Genomic DNA, 16780 nt, shown 5'->3' on the forward strand with positions numbered 1-16780 from the left:
GTTCAGAAAATCCCCTGAGCTTCACACAATTACATGATGAGGGAATATTATAACAACTTAATCAAGTATTTTCTCTGATCTTACACTCTTCCACAGACATCTCTTACTGACACACTCAGAAGTAGTATTCTGGACTAAATACACATTTGGTTTAGCATAGTTAAGATGTTTTCATATATTGCTATTGGATCAAACACATGAAGACATCAAACATTTGAAACCACAATTTGCTTCAATAGACAAATACTCAGAACTGTTATTGCATCTCACTAGCATCAATTCAGCTTTCACTTTTTGCAGTGTCTCTTCTCCCCTAGTTATTCAGAATGCCTAACATTTCTACAATTGTTGCACCTTCTTCAATTACACAATAATAAAACAGCTCTACAACTACAAAGTATACAAAAATTACTGTCCTAAAAATAAATGTGTCAGTATTCTACAGTCTGTCTCTATAAAAAACATTATTTCTTTACAGTAAGTTGAGTTTTTTCTCTTAGAAAATACCATTCTGCTTAATCTAGGCCATGTACATACCAGCCATTGTTGCCCATAAACAAAAACGTGATTTTTGGCAATGTCAACTCTATCCCACGCAAGTGTAAGAACAAGCTGGTCAAATGCAGATGCATTCGTGCCTTAAGCAAAAACAATGAGAAAAAAATAATTACAATATAATAAGCAGTTGTTTATCCTGCAAAATCATGTAATCCACCTCAACATTGTATGGTATATTTCATCAGTTATAACATAGATTAGGGTAGTATAAGATGAGAAAATATAGCGCATAATTATTTTCTTGAAACTTAAATATTTCTACAGATTTTTATAAGTAATCCATCATATAATCACTACACAATAGCTGGGGGTTCCAAATGCACTTAAGTCTCACCTTTTAACAATGCTGTAAGTATTGCAACATCAATGTCCTGATGTTCATCTGACCCAATATGAAAAACAGTAATCTGTTCAAAACAATAAAATAGGGAAAATAAGCTTATAATTTATTTTCAGGCAAAGGTGATTAGCTCCAGACATTTATGTCAGGAATTGAAATACATTTAACAGTCACTTTATCTTCTGTGCAATTTAAGTCTATACTCTAAGAAAACCTATCTCTAGTGTACACTCTGCAGTGTTTCCCTAACTAGGGATCACACAAAGCAATCTTTGATGAGAAAAAGGATAACCCTTTACACTCTTCAACCAATCTTAACTTCTTTTTCCACTATGATTAAAATTCCCTATTGGCTATAAACATCACATAGCATTCTATGTACTTCTCCAGTTCAATCTGTATTACAAGATTAATCTGTCAGCAAATGTGTTTAGCTGAATATGACAATTTTAAATCTTAGAACAGTACAATATGATTTCCAAATGAGACATCAGTATCTGAATATAGCCCATACATAAAGCTCTATTAAGTGTTTTTGCTTTAAGCATCCAATTATATAGGTACTTCATCAGTACAGTAACAATTAAAAGACAAAAAAAAAATCCAGAGGCTCTCAAAAATCAAAACAAGAAACGAAAACAACCCACATATAAAATAGGTAGACACTATGAACAAAACAGAATCCTGTCAGATGAAAGCAAGCAGACTTGGAAGCAACAACAAACCTGAAATTACCAGAAATAATGTAAGACTGTAGTCTCCCTTGGTGATGAGATAAAGTACCCACAGATTATCTTCTACAGTTGTAAGATGCACTATGTCCAGGAACAATTTTGAATGACACTTGATTGTACACAACACATATGCACATACCCTACATAAAAATTTTCTATAGCAAGATCTACTTACAAGTTCTTTTTTTTTCATGCATTCCAGCAGTGTCTGAAACAGATGAACCGCTTCACTTTGACCAAAGTTAAATGTCTTTTTAATAGTAGAAATGATTTCAGGCTCAGCACCCTCAGGAACATTTCTGAAATTGAAAATAAACATGAAAACACATTGCTATACACGAATAGTAAGAATGATGTTACACTTAACACTTTCAAGCTTCTTATTGTTTCAGTGGCAAAACTTTGGACAACCTTTAGAAAGAAGCATAGGTTGCTTAACCTACAGCTTTCTAATATGACCTCCTAAAAGTAACTCAACCCTTCTCCCTTTCCTTTGCATAGCCACTTCTGAAATAATCTCAACTAAAATATTTTGACACAAAACACTACACATTCACCCCTCTGAATAGGACTGGTAGGCTTGTGATTTTGCTCGCTATGGACAAAGCTTTGGTTCAATGCTACATTTGATCTCTATGCTCCTGGTTTTGAGGCAGTCCCTGAGACTGAGATCCAACTACATTTAAGGATTAATGCAAGTCTGACAACCAACTAGAAGACACTAAGTGTTGTGGAACACAAGCACATCCTTTTTATCAGTTGACGCTACACTAAAAACATATAAATGTTTTCTACGCTAAACACAAGTGTGTTAAAAGTTTAAAGACTCTTCAGAAGGAATAGTATATGAACTCCTTCTAATCCATTTTCAGAAAAGTTGCTACTAAGCAACAGCTAACTGCATAAATTCCATTTCATTGTAGTTGAGTGATATTTTCAAGCAGTTTGGTAACATACTATTCTATGGGTTATTCTTATATTTCTGGAAGGCCGGGTCAGCTCTGACTTCTTGTGAGCAAAAGTTTATTGTGTACACTTCAAAACAGTCACACTTGTAATTTAAGGTACTGTGGCTTAGTTACTTAAAATCTGGATTAAAAAATACGAAGCATTTAAACAGAGAGCTAGGTCTTCTAGTCACACTGGTGTAACAAAATTATCATGGTTAAGTTACACATTTCTCCTAGTTTAGTATATAGGCACATACACCTTTCCCATCCTTATATAAGCATGCTAAAGCAAGCATATTTTCAAGAATTTGGAGCAACTTGTACAAGGTATGCAAGGAGCCTAGAACTAGAAAAGAGGTCTTGGTCTTCAGCCAAAGCTATTGCAGCCGACCTGGAAAGCTGCATCACATGCAAGATTACTCTCTCTGCTTTAAGCTTTCATCTTTCCATAGATAAAACTCTTGCCCCAATTCATTAAAGGAATACTCTCAGACCCATCTACATATAACTGACAGTTTGGCTAGCAGTACTAGAACTTACCCTCCCTCCTCCGTTTGCTTGTGAACATATGCCAATATGTCTGCAGCTCTACCTGTTCCTTCACATACTACCACTGGCACAGGAGGACTTTCTTGTAGGAAGTCTAAAACTGTAAGTATGACGTTGGGCCCACCTTCGAATACAAGTGCCACCACAGGCACACCTTGTCCAATTCCTGTAAAGTTGTAAATAAATTTTTTTTTTTAACTTTTTGATTAAGTCATATGTTTTCACCATTGTCAGTATCAATGGATATGTAGGCATAAAACAAAGTACTTTATCAGGTCTAGCAAAAGAAGTTTCAGTGCCAGAGCTGCAGGAGAGATATACTAACAGATTGTTATACATGTATATCCACACACAAATGTTAACTAAGTTGTCACTTTTATTTGCATTCATATAACCAAGGTAGACATTACAGTAGTGCTGACATACATGTAAGTGTGCAAAAATATATTAGTTTCAAAGTCATTCCCATGCTTAAAAAAAAAAAAAAAAAAAAAAAAGAAATTAAGACACAATGGCTAGCCACAGCTACAGCACAACTATTTTGTCATCAGCCATCTGCACTGTCTTCTTTTTCAGCTCTGACCAAAGCTTCAGGTGGAATTTGCAAAACAATCATTCACACTTGAAACATATACAAAAGATTGATTTTTGTGTTTTCTTATTTAAAAGTCTGATGCAAGTACCTTATTCATTAAAGCATAGTAACTCAGCCCAGAATTACTTACTTGCATGTATCCGTTGCAAATTAATAGTTTTTTCCAGTTCTCTCCGCAATTTAACTTCCGCTCCATACTTCCCAACTGTTCCATCATCCACCAGAATGAAATGGGAATGGAGATTATTTAGGACATTTAGTTTACTCAATGGGTTTAACAAGGTTTGATATGGAGCAACCACCTAAGTATAAGCACACAAGAATGTATTTGACTCGTAGAAATTCAAATTCATCTCTGTGAAACTTAAATATTTTTCTAGACACAGTATGCAAGCAGTGTCTAGTGCATTTGCATTTTGCAACGTGTTTACGCTAATGATCTTGCATAAGTCACATATGTCAATGCATCTTTATGGTAAAGCAAATACTTCAGTGATGTAAAGCAAGTGAAAAAACATGCTTGAGCAGATTTGTCAAAATAAAGTAGGTAAATTATTATTTCAGTTAGATTATTTATCCTTACATCTCTTCCAACAAGGTCATTTCTGTTTTCAATCACTCCCCATGGAGCAATCCCAATAGTGCAAATCTTTCGAGATGATCTGGAAGCATGTTCTCTTAGAGCATCACCAACATGTTTTGCAACACCTGTTTGTGCACAAAAAAGATATACTGAATACCACATCTTATTAAGAAATACCACAGTTTCATTAGCTAATTGGGCCTGTAAAGATCTGGGAACTTATTTTACACAGAATAACGTGAGTTGGAAGGGACCCATAAGGATCATCAAGTCCAACTCCTGGCTCCACACAGGACCACCCAAAAATCAAACCGTATGTCTGAGAGTGCTGTCCAAATGCGTCTTGAGCTCTGGCAGGGACCCATACTACAACTATCAGAATGGGACAAAGTACTGTGTACTAGTAATTTGACAAAACAAATATTAGCCTAGTGAGAACTAAAGAGTCTCCAGTACAATACTGTGCTTATGTTAATTGCATCAAGTTTTCCTTCTTGCAGGTTCAAAAACTGAAATGAACAGACCCAAGTCAACACCACCACCTTCATGTTTTTTCTCCTTGCAGGACAACACAGCAATGCACTTCCAACTACACATGTTCAAAATGAATTGTTTTAATTTCATTTGACCAAACAACATTTACTTTAAGATGCAGTTATTTATTCATTAAATCTTTTGGCTTTGATAAACTATAATCTAGTTAATTATGCACATTCATTGGTACTTTACCTGTGTTCACTCCTCCAGTTATAATCCAGGCTCCTGTTGTTACTGCAGCTTTAATAAGACCCTTGCCAAGTAACTGTTTGATGCGTGGGTGAAGTTCAAATTTCTGCATGCCCCCATGTACAGATATAACAAGCTTTGGCAACTCCATCTGCCATTCTTTAAGCATAAGTTGCAGAATAGCTTCAGGCTTAGTGTCATATGACAACCGCACATACTGCAGACACAAGAAGAGAAATAAAAGATTCTTAAAAGAAATAATCACAGAATCAATGAGGGGATAAAAAAAAAAAAAAAAAAAAAAAAAAACACCCACAGGATGTATCTCCGATTCCTGGCTATGGAAAATGCAATTACTTTTCCTAAAACATTGCAGAGATGATCTAATCTAGAGCACCAGGCTGTCCTTGGGGGATCAGCTTCGTCATTAAAGCGCTTAATTTTGGCAATAGAAACTACACTGAATCAAAACTCATTGCAAGCTAAAACCACGTGACCATTAAGCAATTTCTACCACAACTAGAAACCCTTCACAAAATGGTTGTGGAGCCTACATCAGAATTTCCAGTTCTCCAGCCTTTCCAGTGCACGTGCATTAGTGAATTAAGTGTTCTATTCCAGAGTTTCAATTTACAGGCATACTTGTTTTTAACCAGCCGCTCCCCCCAAAAACTTGGTTGTTCTGATTGGTCTGATTATGCTTTAATCATTTTGAACAGATCTGCTAAAAAAGCATATTCTGCATTCGTCCATAATTGCAAATGATTTTTCAGAGTTTGAGAATTAAGAATAGAAGGCTAAGATAGCAGGTGTTATTCAACAGTTCCTATAAAAATTTAACAGTAATGAGTAAGCAGCAGCACTGATGAGTAAGCTGTATTTTAACAATGTCTGAAACAATAACACTGAATTCTTAATGGAATGTTCTGCCGAAGGGATTAGGAATTCTTATCGCCATTTGCAATACAAAGGTAAACCGTACATGAATGCAACTAGTTCTGATAGATATAAACAATTTTTGTTATGAAAAAGAAATTAAAAAAAGGAAAATAGACAGAATTCAGACCACAATAAAATAACTATGATAATAGAGGGCACTGGTTTGTCACAATGCAAGTGTCATCACAATTTCATCCTTCAGGCTTAAATTTCAAAAACTAAATGAAGGATCCACCATCTGTATCAACATGTTTAAAGTAAGAAGTCCTAGTTTAGAAGTAAGCATCATACATACCTTAGCCCTGTAAGAATGAGAGCCACCTTGAAAGTTGATGACACCATAAGCATCAGTAGAGGTCTGTTCTGTATGTTTTTCCACTGACCATTCTTCTATTTCCTGATTATAGTTTTCACCTAGCTTCACATCAGAGTATTTCATAGCAAGACTTGCGGTAAAGCAAGCATGTTGTCTGACCAAGCGGCCGCAACAGCATCTGCACCCAAACATATAATTTAGAATACTTGAATAAATACTTCATTAGAAAATGAGAGAACACATCTTTTACCTAGAACAGAGACCAGTTAACTTTCAAAAGCAAAGATTCTAAATATATATATATATTCTAACCTTAGAATTAGTCAGGACACTAAAAACTGATTACTTTAAAATTAAAAATTAAATTAAAATTAAAAATTAAAAATTGATTACTTTAGCCAAGTAATTTATATAACTTCTATAAACCGATGATCTACGTAATGCAGACGGTTCTCCACTCGTTAGTTATATTTGTTTTATATCTAACCTTTCACTGACTTGTCATCTGTAATACCGATCAAGAATTTTAAAAAACATTATTATGAAAGTGATTATTGAATGGAAAAAGAGTATTAATAAATATTGTAATTAAAAGAACTCTTACCTGACAAGTTGCTGACAAATCTGACATCCTGGAAGGCATCTATAAGAAATATTTAACTATATGAGTAAACTTCAGTTTAAATGTTAAGGGGGGGGGGGGAAGGGGGAGGGGAAACCAAACAAAAAATGGGAAAATTAAAAAAAAAAAAAAAAAAAAACCCTCCTACCACTTCACATGATTACAGAAAGATTACTGCACTACAGTAAATGGAAAATGCTGCAAAAGTGAATATTTTCATCATGGTAACTTCTCTATTTTACGTGACTGCTGTATATGCATCAACTGACAGTGTATCAATATTTTGTTTTCCTGCTAATAATTTTATTAATAACTAAAGATAGCATAGCAGATAAAAATTTCTATCACTGTTTTCTGTAATTTTCATAAGTATTTGCCACAAAACCACAGTAAGAGCTGGTATGCAACAGCATAAAATTACATGTTTTATACAGACTGCATTTGATTCTTTTATGCACAGCTCATGAACAGCAAGCAATTTGTCTAAACTGAAGGACACCGTCCGATGGGAAAGTTGTAAAGTCCCTTACATACTCCAATAGGTTAACCAAAAAGGGCAACTGTTGAAGATCATTTTGTTCCTTGGGAAATGCTTTGGGAATTTTAACAGCTTCCTAATTACTTTGTTTGCATTTGTAAATTTTCCATGTGCTATAATCATGGCTATAAATTCTAAAAGCTTCTCATGTCACATGGTTTCAAGGAATGTGGTGAATTATTTACAATAACTGAAAAATTGTAATGCTTTTCCTTTGTTCTTTTTCTGCCTAAAAACAAATTCTTAGAGGTAAAATAATACCTTACTCCTAAAAAAAACCAAGTGATTTATAATTTCTTTTCATGGAAAAGACTGAAATGGAAGTTTTCCAAAGCTCGGAAGAAGGTTTTTAAACAGATCTCAAATATATGAAGCTAAAGAAAGCTGATCTGAAATCTACTAGGGCATCAGTTATCATTTTGGTTAGACATAATTGCCTTAAAATACCAATTTAGATTCTATTTTACTTTGATGTATGACACAGATGCCATGACCTTGCCTATCAAGTTTCAAGCATTGTAGGAACTCTTAAATTATCCCTATGGCACTTTGTGAAAGTAAATGCTTACGTATCTAATGTTAGAGCTATCCCTAACTTGATTCCTTCCACATTTGGGACTTAGTAGAAGGTAAAACAGCACACGAGATATACAAAGTATCCTTCATCTAGTCTCAGTCTCCCCTCTAAAAACATATTCCCCCATTTTTCAATCTCATTTTATTCCTTACAGATCTTACAGAATGAAAAATGATTAGAAATGACATGGAATCTTTTGATAACTGACGTATTGTTTTGTTTACCTTCCCTGGAATTGATGCTTTCTCCAACCTCTGTTTTGCAAGTAACATCATGATTCTCATTTTTCTTTATTCTACTTTCTACAAATACTTAATCTCTTCTTACTTCACTGACAGGTCTATTTTTCCACTTTACCATACATTCACACAGTTCTTTAAATTCAAGTAAAGTATCTCTCTGAGACTGTGACTTTCCAAAAATTTGCCACAAAAAAAAAAAAAAAAAAATCCACGCTGTAGACACACCACAGACATCACTAGAAGGACTGCTAAGTAAAGAGAACAGGGGAACATCTATTGGAGATTTCTGCAATGCCAAATAGGTTCAAGAAAAAAAAAATCCAAGCTAAAGAAAGAGTGACAATGCCCAGACAAAAAAAAGACTGAACTAAAAACAGTACTTCATACAAATCGAGTAGTTAGTCCAAATATCTATTACACAGTCTTACAGTAACAGCTTTCTTGCAGCATTTCTAGTTTACCTGTGGGGGTCTTTTGAACTTGGTATAATATACACACACTCCCTCTTGGTGAAAGTATTTTCTATCCAGGATTTCTGGGACTGGAGAAAAAAAAAAAAAAAACAGTATTATAAAATACAAATAATAAAACTTTACACTGAAAAATACTTTCTAAAAAAATAGGTATTAGGGTGTGAGGAGTTTTTTTTTTGTTGTTGAGTATTTTCAGCTTAAACTTGAAACATGTTTCAACCATGAAATGAACAATACACACTTCCTCAAATGCTTACCTATTCTAATAGGTGGACCTGATTTCATTTGTTTAAACAACCACGTAACACTATCTTACACGATAACCTCAAGATTACACACTAAACATTATCCGTAATGCTCTATGCCTACGTCAGGTTTCAGCAATTCACTGGGAAAGGAACTCGGATGGATTTTTATCAACTAAAAACAAGAAGCAGCTCTGGAATGCCAATCTTCACCTTATGCAATATTACTTTAAAATCTTATTAAGATTATATTAAGGTTTCTTCATTGCTGACACCTGTTTTACACTTACATTTTACCTTCAGAAAGCTTTGAGAAATTTCATACCTGAACTATTCTATAATGAGGAGGGAAAAAAAGACTAGCGCATGTTATTCAAAGGTATGAGAGTTCTGTGGTATGAAGAAATCAATGTTTTATTTTTTTCTTCTGTTGTAGCACAGGATTCAGTAAAGATGTACTGTTTTTCCACTCACTGCCATTTCAAGATCAATTTAAGATAACAGAGGAATTATTGCAAGTAGGACCGTAGCAGCTAATTTTAAAATAGGCCCCTGGAAAATTGTTCCTCAACCGTCTACCCTCTTTCAAAACCTTTCCCAGACTCAGCAGATCTTTCCCACATTACTCATTATCGTTTCCCTCCAATTTTTTGCTTAGCGAACTTTGACAATGAATCTGTTGAGACAGCAACAAGCTCCTGCTCCAACTTCTGCCTTCACACTGCGAGGGCCACGAGCCTCTTCCAAGGATGGAAAGGTGCAGGGGTACTGACACTTCTCAAGAGAGAAAGAGGAAGGGGAGAAGAACAGGAGAAGTATAATCCCTAGGGAAAAATCACAGGTGGGAAGAGGATTTGCACCCAACAGAATGAGAATCCACACCATATATTTTACATTTAAATTAATATTTTAGACATCTGGGATAAGTAGCCATGGCTATCATTTGCTACTGTCCTACCTTCTTTTCCTATACAGAGAAAAGGATGCTGTCGTGATGTAGGAAAAAAAAAAAAAAAAAAGGCCTAGCAGGGAAGATGCAGAACTGCAGAACATTAAATATTACATGCAATCATGGTGTTAAAAAAGATTCCATACTTAAGCAGCTTTTCTTTTTTTTCCTTTCTTCTTAAATTTCTTACGTCTTTGTAGGAGGAGATAAAGATTGAAGGGAGTGACTCTTAGCAGTCCAAGACACCTGTGGCCTTACATGCAGCTGGGCTCAAAACAGCTTTAGCTCTTCTCTGTTTTTTATCAGAAGATTAGCAGTGTTATAAAAGTAGATTTGATATATATAAATTTATAAGTATATCTATTTTATATGGAAAAATAAATGCGTATTAGGAACGCCTAGGGTTTTTATCTTTCTTCTCTCAGTATTTTTAAACATTATTAAGCTCTCACCTTGGACTTTGTGATATGAATCCCAGTTCTGGAAGTTGCTTTCTGCTTTGTCAAGAGTCCCCACTGTTTATGAGTAAGTATTTCTGTACTGCATTTCTTAAAACTGAGGTCTTTGTACGGACATTATTTTAATGCTGCAATAGTTTAAACTTGAATAGGAGCTCTGCAGATCCTCCAGAATATAGAGAAGAGCAATTTAATGCCAAATGCTGGCTAAAACCACACCTTGAAGCAAGCTTTCACAGGCATAAGAAGCTAGTTATTGAAATCTGAGGTATATAAACCACATGTAATTATGTCAATTGCTCCACGCAATATTATTATTAATAAGTAATGATCAAAGCTGAGGACAAGGAACACTAATTCGTAACACAACACCAGTTCTCAAAATTTTAAGAGAAATACTGATTATTTTTTTTTTGATCTTAAAGTACGTAGTTTCACTCTAAGGATTTCTGTTTACTCTTCAGCAGTGAAAGTGTCCTCAGTAGAGCACAGGTACATCTATACTACTTGCACAAAGGAGGATCTATATTATTAAAACATACTTGGAACTTTTCATCTGGTAAAACTAGATCTTCTCCAGAAGCACTCCTGTACTCTAATTAATACTTATCACAAGAGATTTTATACAGAACCTGCTAATTACAGAGTCTTGTTTTCAGCCAAGGGGCAGGGCAGGCAGAGGAAAAAACAAAAAGAACAGAGAAATCGAGAGACATTTCCCATAGACGGGTGAAGATCACATGAAAAAACCTGGGAGAACTGACGCACTTTATTTACAGGGAATGTACTATCAACTATTAGCTAACACTCCTGTAATGACCAAAAGGAGAAGGAAGATGATGTGAGGACACCGCTAAGATAAGGAAGTAATTCTTAAGGGTAATAACTGCAACTAATTTGTCAGCTAAAGATTAAGTTAAAATAAGAGATCAAGTCTGTAGTCAATGGTAAGAAAAAACTACATAGAATTAATCTATTATAAAAAAATCCTCGCTCTTATTAAAGCTTTTTAATTCTCTCTACGGAACACAACCACACCTTTTAACCTCTGCTTATAGCAACTGGACAACTTCTGTTAATCACAGTGATGTTAGTCTGTTTTGCCAGTGTGTTTTAGAAGGGGGACCTTCATGATGGCTACAGGCAACATGGGTCAGCTCTCATACAGGGAGCTTTGTAGCACTGTTGTTCAAAAAAAAAAAAAAAAAAAAAAAAAAAAAAAAAAAAAACAATGTATAAACTAGTTTGTAGGGAACTATAACCCCCACACCCCCTCAAAACATAAAGGTCAGGTATTAAGTGGTATAAACCAATGCATTGCTTTTCATCTCTTCACTTTCTCTACTTTTAACCTTGCATCTCGAAAAAACAACTTAGCTTTCCATATTCTCTCCCATGCCTTTAAAACCTCTCCAACTTAACAAAATTTAAGTCTTGCAAGAAAAATGTTAATACAATTAGTATTACCCCAGAACAACCTTCACTATCTTTTCCTACAGATAAAAGTTACCTTTGAAGTTTTACCCGATTAAGACTTGTAGCAATCAATGTTGGCAGGATCTCATCTGCACAAGAAACAAAACTTGTCTTTCACTTTTTGGAAGATATACCACAGAAACTACCCATTCTTGGCCCTGAAGTGCCTGATGACATTTTAGCTGTAGAGGGAGAAGCAAAGTACCTTAACTCTGGTTGCACTGATTTCTCACTAGACAAAATTCACAGCGTATTTCCATATTTCTGAAAGAACTTCAACAAACAGAACACACGGATCTGATTCAGTAAGCTAGAAGAGATATATTAACCCTGGGGTCATGGTTAAAGGAAGTACTTTAAACTACTTCCAATAAATAAGTCCTTTCAAAAGTTTCGTAAGTGCTGAAACAATTATAATTGACATTTGAAACAAAATGCATACAAGTATTTGCTGAACTACTAACTACAGAGAACATACCTGACTACTGGACTTCCAACTTCTGGAAGGATCTGAATGCCAAAATAACCCCACAGCCTTTCAAAGCAGGTAGAAATTTTCCCAGGACCTTCTTAGGCATTAGTTATTTTTGCTTCAACAATAGCATTAGCACTCCAAAGTATCAATAATATAAATAATTTAAGTATCCCTGCCTAAGATTTGTGGAACTCTTTATGTTATCTTTAGTGAAATTCGTGATGGATACTTCTAGTAAGTCTCTTTGTAGAATGAAACATTTAACACAAAGTTAACTAAGTTCATGTTTGTTTTTATATAACAGGTTACAAATGAAAAGAAGCAAAGTACAGCATGAGATCAGGTCTCAAAAAAAAAAAAAAACACCACATACTGCAATGCCTTATCAAACTATTCTGAAATTCTCCAAGTTCATCCAACAACTTTGGCGTGAATTATTTTCCTGACGAACACAAAAGATCTATACAGATCTTAAAAAAAACTTGCATGATTCAACAAACACAAATTTGACAGACCTAAATGTACTAGTATGGCTGACAATCACAAACTTGTTGACATACAGAAGGATTCCAACTTATTCTTTCTCCTCATTTATAGCATTTCATACTGTTGAAGGATCCTAAATTACAGAATACTTGTTAAAAATATAAGTTTAAACTTACCCCAAATATAGACTGTTGAATCTGCAATACTACATACCAACCTAGAAGTGCTGCTGACTACTTTTTTTTTTTTTTTTTTTTTTTTTTTAATAAAGCAAAACAGCTGACCTGGATTTAAAACAGAAGTCGTATTACAGACTATTACTTTTGTGGACGGTTGATAATACAGATTTCATCTACTGATTGCATAAACCTTGTTTTCAAATTGAGAAGTTACATCCACTTCTATGGCATCTCGTATTCCAACTTTCAAATCTTTGCTTATACCATGTTAGAGTTCAATAAATGCAATAGTTTTTAAAGGAAAAGATCTCCCAATTTTATTTTTCCTTTATTTAAAAATAAAAGACTTTCCTTACTGCCTCCAATTTTCCAAAAGGTTGAGTTTTCTATTTGGGCAAGGAACAATAATGGAAAGTCTCAGCAAGCCTGAAAACAAGAAAATACAACGGAAAGCCTCTGCAGCATGAATACTCATGCTAGTGCTACCATAGAGCAGTCCTATCAGTCTAGGCCTCTTACAACCAAGAAAATAAATTTTAAAACATCTGCATAAAGACATTTTGTACTCAAGAACATCCCTTAGCTTGTCTATTCAAGGAAACATCCACAAATAAGTTGCTACTTTTTATGTAACTACTTACACTGCACACACACTGTATGATTTACAAGAGAATCTCTTATCTAAGAAACCCACTCCGTTGGTCAAGCGTGGTGTGTCATGGGACTGAGCTGTGATCCCTGCCCAGCTAACACCTACTAGAGCACTCAGCTCCTGTAGCTACAGCTTAAAGGCAGAAAATCCATACAAACCTTTGTCTTACCACTTTTGTGCTCCATGGCTGAATAAAAACAAAGAAAGCCAAGCAACTAGGACAAACATGGTATCAAAATAAGTTAATGCATATCAAATAGTTTAGAATTCATAAAACTTCTTGTGGGAAGAAGTGATGCAAACAAAATCTGTGCTTGATCTCACTGCAAAGATTTCCAGCAAGGGCTTCCAGCCCTTACAGCAGTGAGAAGAGCACTGGACTTGTTCTCACCACAGGTTAACTGAACAATACTGAAAACGCGCAGTCCAGGATAAGCCAGGAACAAAGCCCGCGTATGGGGTGGAGATATCGGAAAGGCAGTTATGCATACATATCCCAAAGAAAATATCTAACGTTTTGTATTGAAAAATCCTAAGAGAGTACAACTCATTTCCTCAAGGAAACGTTTAACCGCCTGCAGTCTTCAGAACTCCTTTAGCTAACATTAAGTGTGTAAGCAGATGAGAGGAGAAAAGAAAAAAGATAGGCAACTTGATGCCATGTATTTGCTAGCATTCATTTTAAACTCTTGGCTCCAGCAAACCAGACATTTAATTCACTTGCTTTCCTTTCAATTTAAAATTATATACCTCTGTAATTACTGTTTGCTTTGTTTTGCCTTTTTTAAAGGAGGGGGGAAGAATACAAAACATTTAGTGAGCTAGCATTAAAAACTATATATAAAGACTGCTGAAGAATAACAGCACTGCCTCTCCACAGAATATGCAATGCATGCAAAAATGCTTCAAAATTTGTTGAATCAATTATTAGAATATCACTAAGTCTTACCAGTTGTTCTAGTAACTGGGGGATATGTGCAGTACCAGAAAAATAATACACCTAAAGAGCGTCATAATGCCAGTCATATTTATACAGAGTGCTTTGGTATATCCCCATGGAAAATGAAATACAAAATGTCACCCTGAACAATGAAGGATAATGTATTAACCTAAAACTGTTGTTTAATACTGTAGAAATGATTTTTTTTTTTTTTTTTGCAAGGGCATTTTACCTGCAGTCCAGGGTTATTTTATTATCACTTTGAAACAACTACTAGCCTCATCTACAAGAAAAAGTTATTTATCTTCCTCACACACACACATACTGGGACACCTTCTGCCAGCAAACCTGAATGGCCCAGACACAGACAGATCCCATCGCACACACAGTGTCTCGGCTGTGCTGAAGATCCTGTTCTGAGCAGAACAGTTCACCTGGCTGAACTCCACTCCTAAGAAACTGAACACCTCTAGTTTTCTAGGTTGAAATGTTTCTCCAGTGAAGATATCACTAGAAAATACTGTGCTCAACAGTAAAAACAAAAACACACAATATTTTTACTTAAGAAAAAAAAAAGTTGAGGAAGCAAGGAGGAAAAAGGGCACTCAAAGAACATCATCTGCCGATCCTACTGCACAGCACATTCAGAAACAGACCTCAACTGAGCCAGCAAGCACAGATAGGAATCTTCGTATCAATGGCTCCCTTAGTGCTGAAAACAGATCTTCAACAATCCTATTCTTTATTAAACAGTTCAGGAGATTTGCTCTGAACAGTTTTCACAGCAATCCAGGTCTCTAACAGAGTGGCTATTGTTTTGCCAAGTTCTTCTCTGACGTAACACGGTCACCACTTAACTCACCAAATCCGTCTGCAGTTTTGGATGCAAAGAATACTTTGTCAAAAGGGATTTTTTCAGCACTCCCTCAAACTTGATGAAAATGATTCCGATGTACTATTTAGAGAATGGGCAGCTCCTGTGGGAGTTTCTCCACCAAGCAAATCACACAGCATAAAATAGAGTTGGTTATACTTGGTAGACTCATTCAAGTCAGGCAACCATAAGTTCATACACAGAACTTAACACTCTGAAGCTCTTATTTTTAATCCTGATACACCAGAATAAAACCCACAGATCTTGTATTCTTGGGACATTTTTACTAAGTTCAGACTCGATTCATTTTATCCACATTATGGGGGGAAGATATTTTCTACCTGCAGAAGAGATCTTGCAATGGGCAACTCAGAGCAAATGCAAACCAAAGTATCCTATACGTGGGAGGAGAAGAGGGAAGGGGCAGATGCTCTATATTGCTTTTTGTATCCCAGCTTTAGTCAACAGAAATTTGGAATTTTGTTAAGAAAACAGAAGAAGGTAAAACAGTTTTGCTGTTGTAAACCAGAGTAAGTAAATTGATTTCAATGTAGTTTACATTTTGAATCCTCAATACTAATGAAATATCAAGAAAAAAAAATCAGCTCTACTGAAGAATCTAAAATTGGTTTTCTATAGACTTCCAGACCAAACACATTTCAATGTATTCCACAAAAAAAATCAAAAGTTTATATCAAAGCTATGATGTAGAAGCAACAAACCAGGAATTAGCCCACTGAGTTTTCAAAGGAGATAAAAGGAATTCTTCACTCCCCAAAATTTAAAACCTTCATTTCTGATGAGAGTCTTGAAACAGAAGGATAGAAAGAGAGCACGTGGTAATAACCACACTGAAATATAGATACAGCTTTTCACCCAGCATTTTTAACTTTAAGAGTCACTTCACTTTGTTCAAATGAGAGATTCTAAAATACACAGAGTCAAAGTACATACCTTCTTCAAAACCTATTTTTAAGGATTTCCAGTCACTAATATAAACCAACCCCAAATGTCTTACATTTTTAAAGACACAGCCTACTTTTCCTTCCTCACCTACAGCGATAAAATGGCATACTTTGCATCGTCTTCACTTCTCTCAGCACTGATTTATCTGCAGCTTATTGCTGTTCTAATCTATCTTACTGCTTGCAGATTGCAAGCCTACACACACTCTTAAATAAGACCAGTAGGAAGGTAAAGTTAAGTCAGCCTACTTCACAACATGGCAAAGAAGTGATGCCAAGTGGGTCAACTCATTTCATCAAGGATGGCCATTCTTCCTGCAGGGCCCAGTGGGCCACACT

At 35.3% G+C, this 16780-nt stretch overlaps 1 protein-coding gene across 2 annotated transcripts in view; it reads right to left on the reverse strand.

The window, feature by feature from the left end:
• Window positions 1-16780, reverse strand: part of TRPM7 (transient receptor potential cation channel subfamily M member 7) — a 54034-nt gene that overhangs the window by 23746 nt on the left and 13508 nt on the right. For both annotated transcript variants that reach the window (XM_084531931.1, XM_084531930.1), the window contains exons 2-11: window positions 8731-8810; window positions 6895-6933; window positions 6270-6468; window positions 5039-5252; window positions 4310-4434; window positions 3857-4028; window positions 3123-3297; window positions 1808-1931; window positions 893-965; window positions 538-638 (exon numbers count right to left, since the gene is read on the reverse strand). In XM_084531931.1, the coding sequence (XP_084388057.1) occupies window positions 538-638; window positions 893-965; window positions 1808-1931; window positions 3123-3297; window positions 3857-4028; window positions 4310-4434; window positions 5039-5252; window positions 6270-6468; window positions 6895-6933; window positions 8731-8810 (1302 nt within the window). The remainder of the gene's footprint in view (window positions 1-537; window positions 639-892; window positions 966-1807; window positions 1932-3122; window positions 3298-3856; window positions 4029-4309; window positions 4435-5038; window positions 5253-6269; window positions 6469-6894; window positions 6934-8730; window positions 8811-16780) is intronic.

The sequence above is a fragment of the Aythya ferina genome (genome assembly GCF_964211825.1).
Source record: "Aythya ferina genome assembly, chromosome: 11".
NCBI lineage: Eukaryota > Metazoa > Chordata > Aves > Anseriformes > Anatidae > Aythya > Aythya ferina.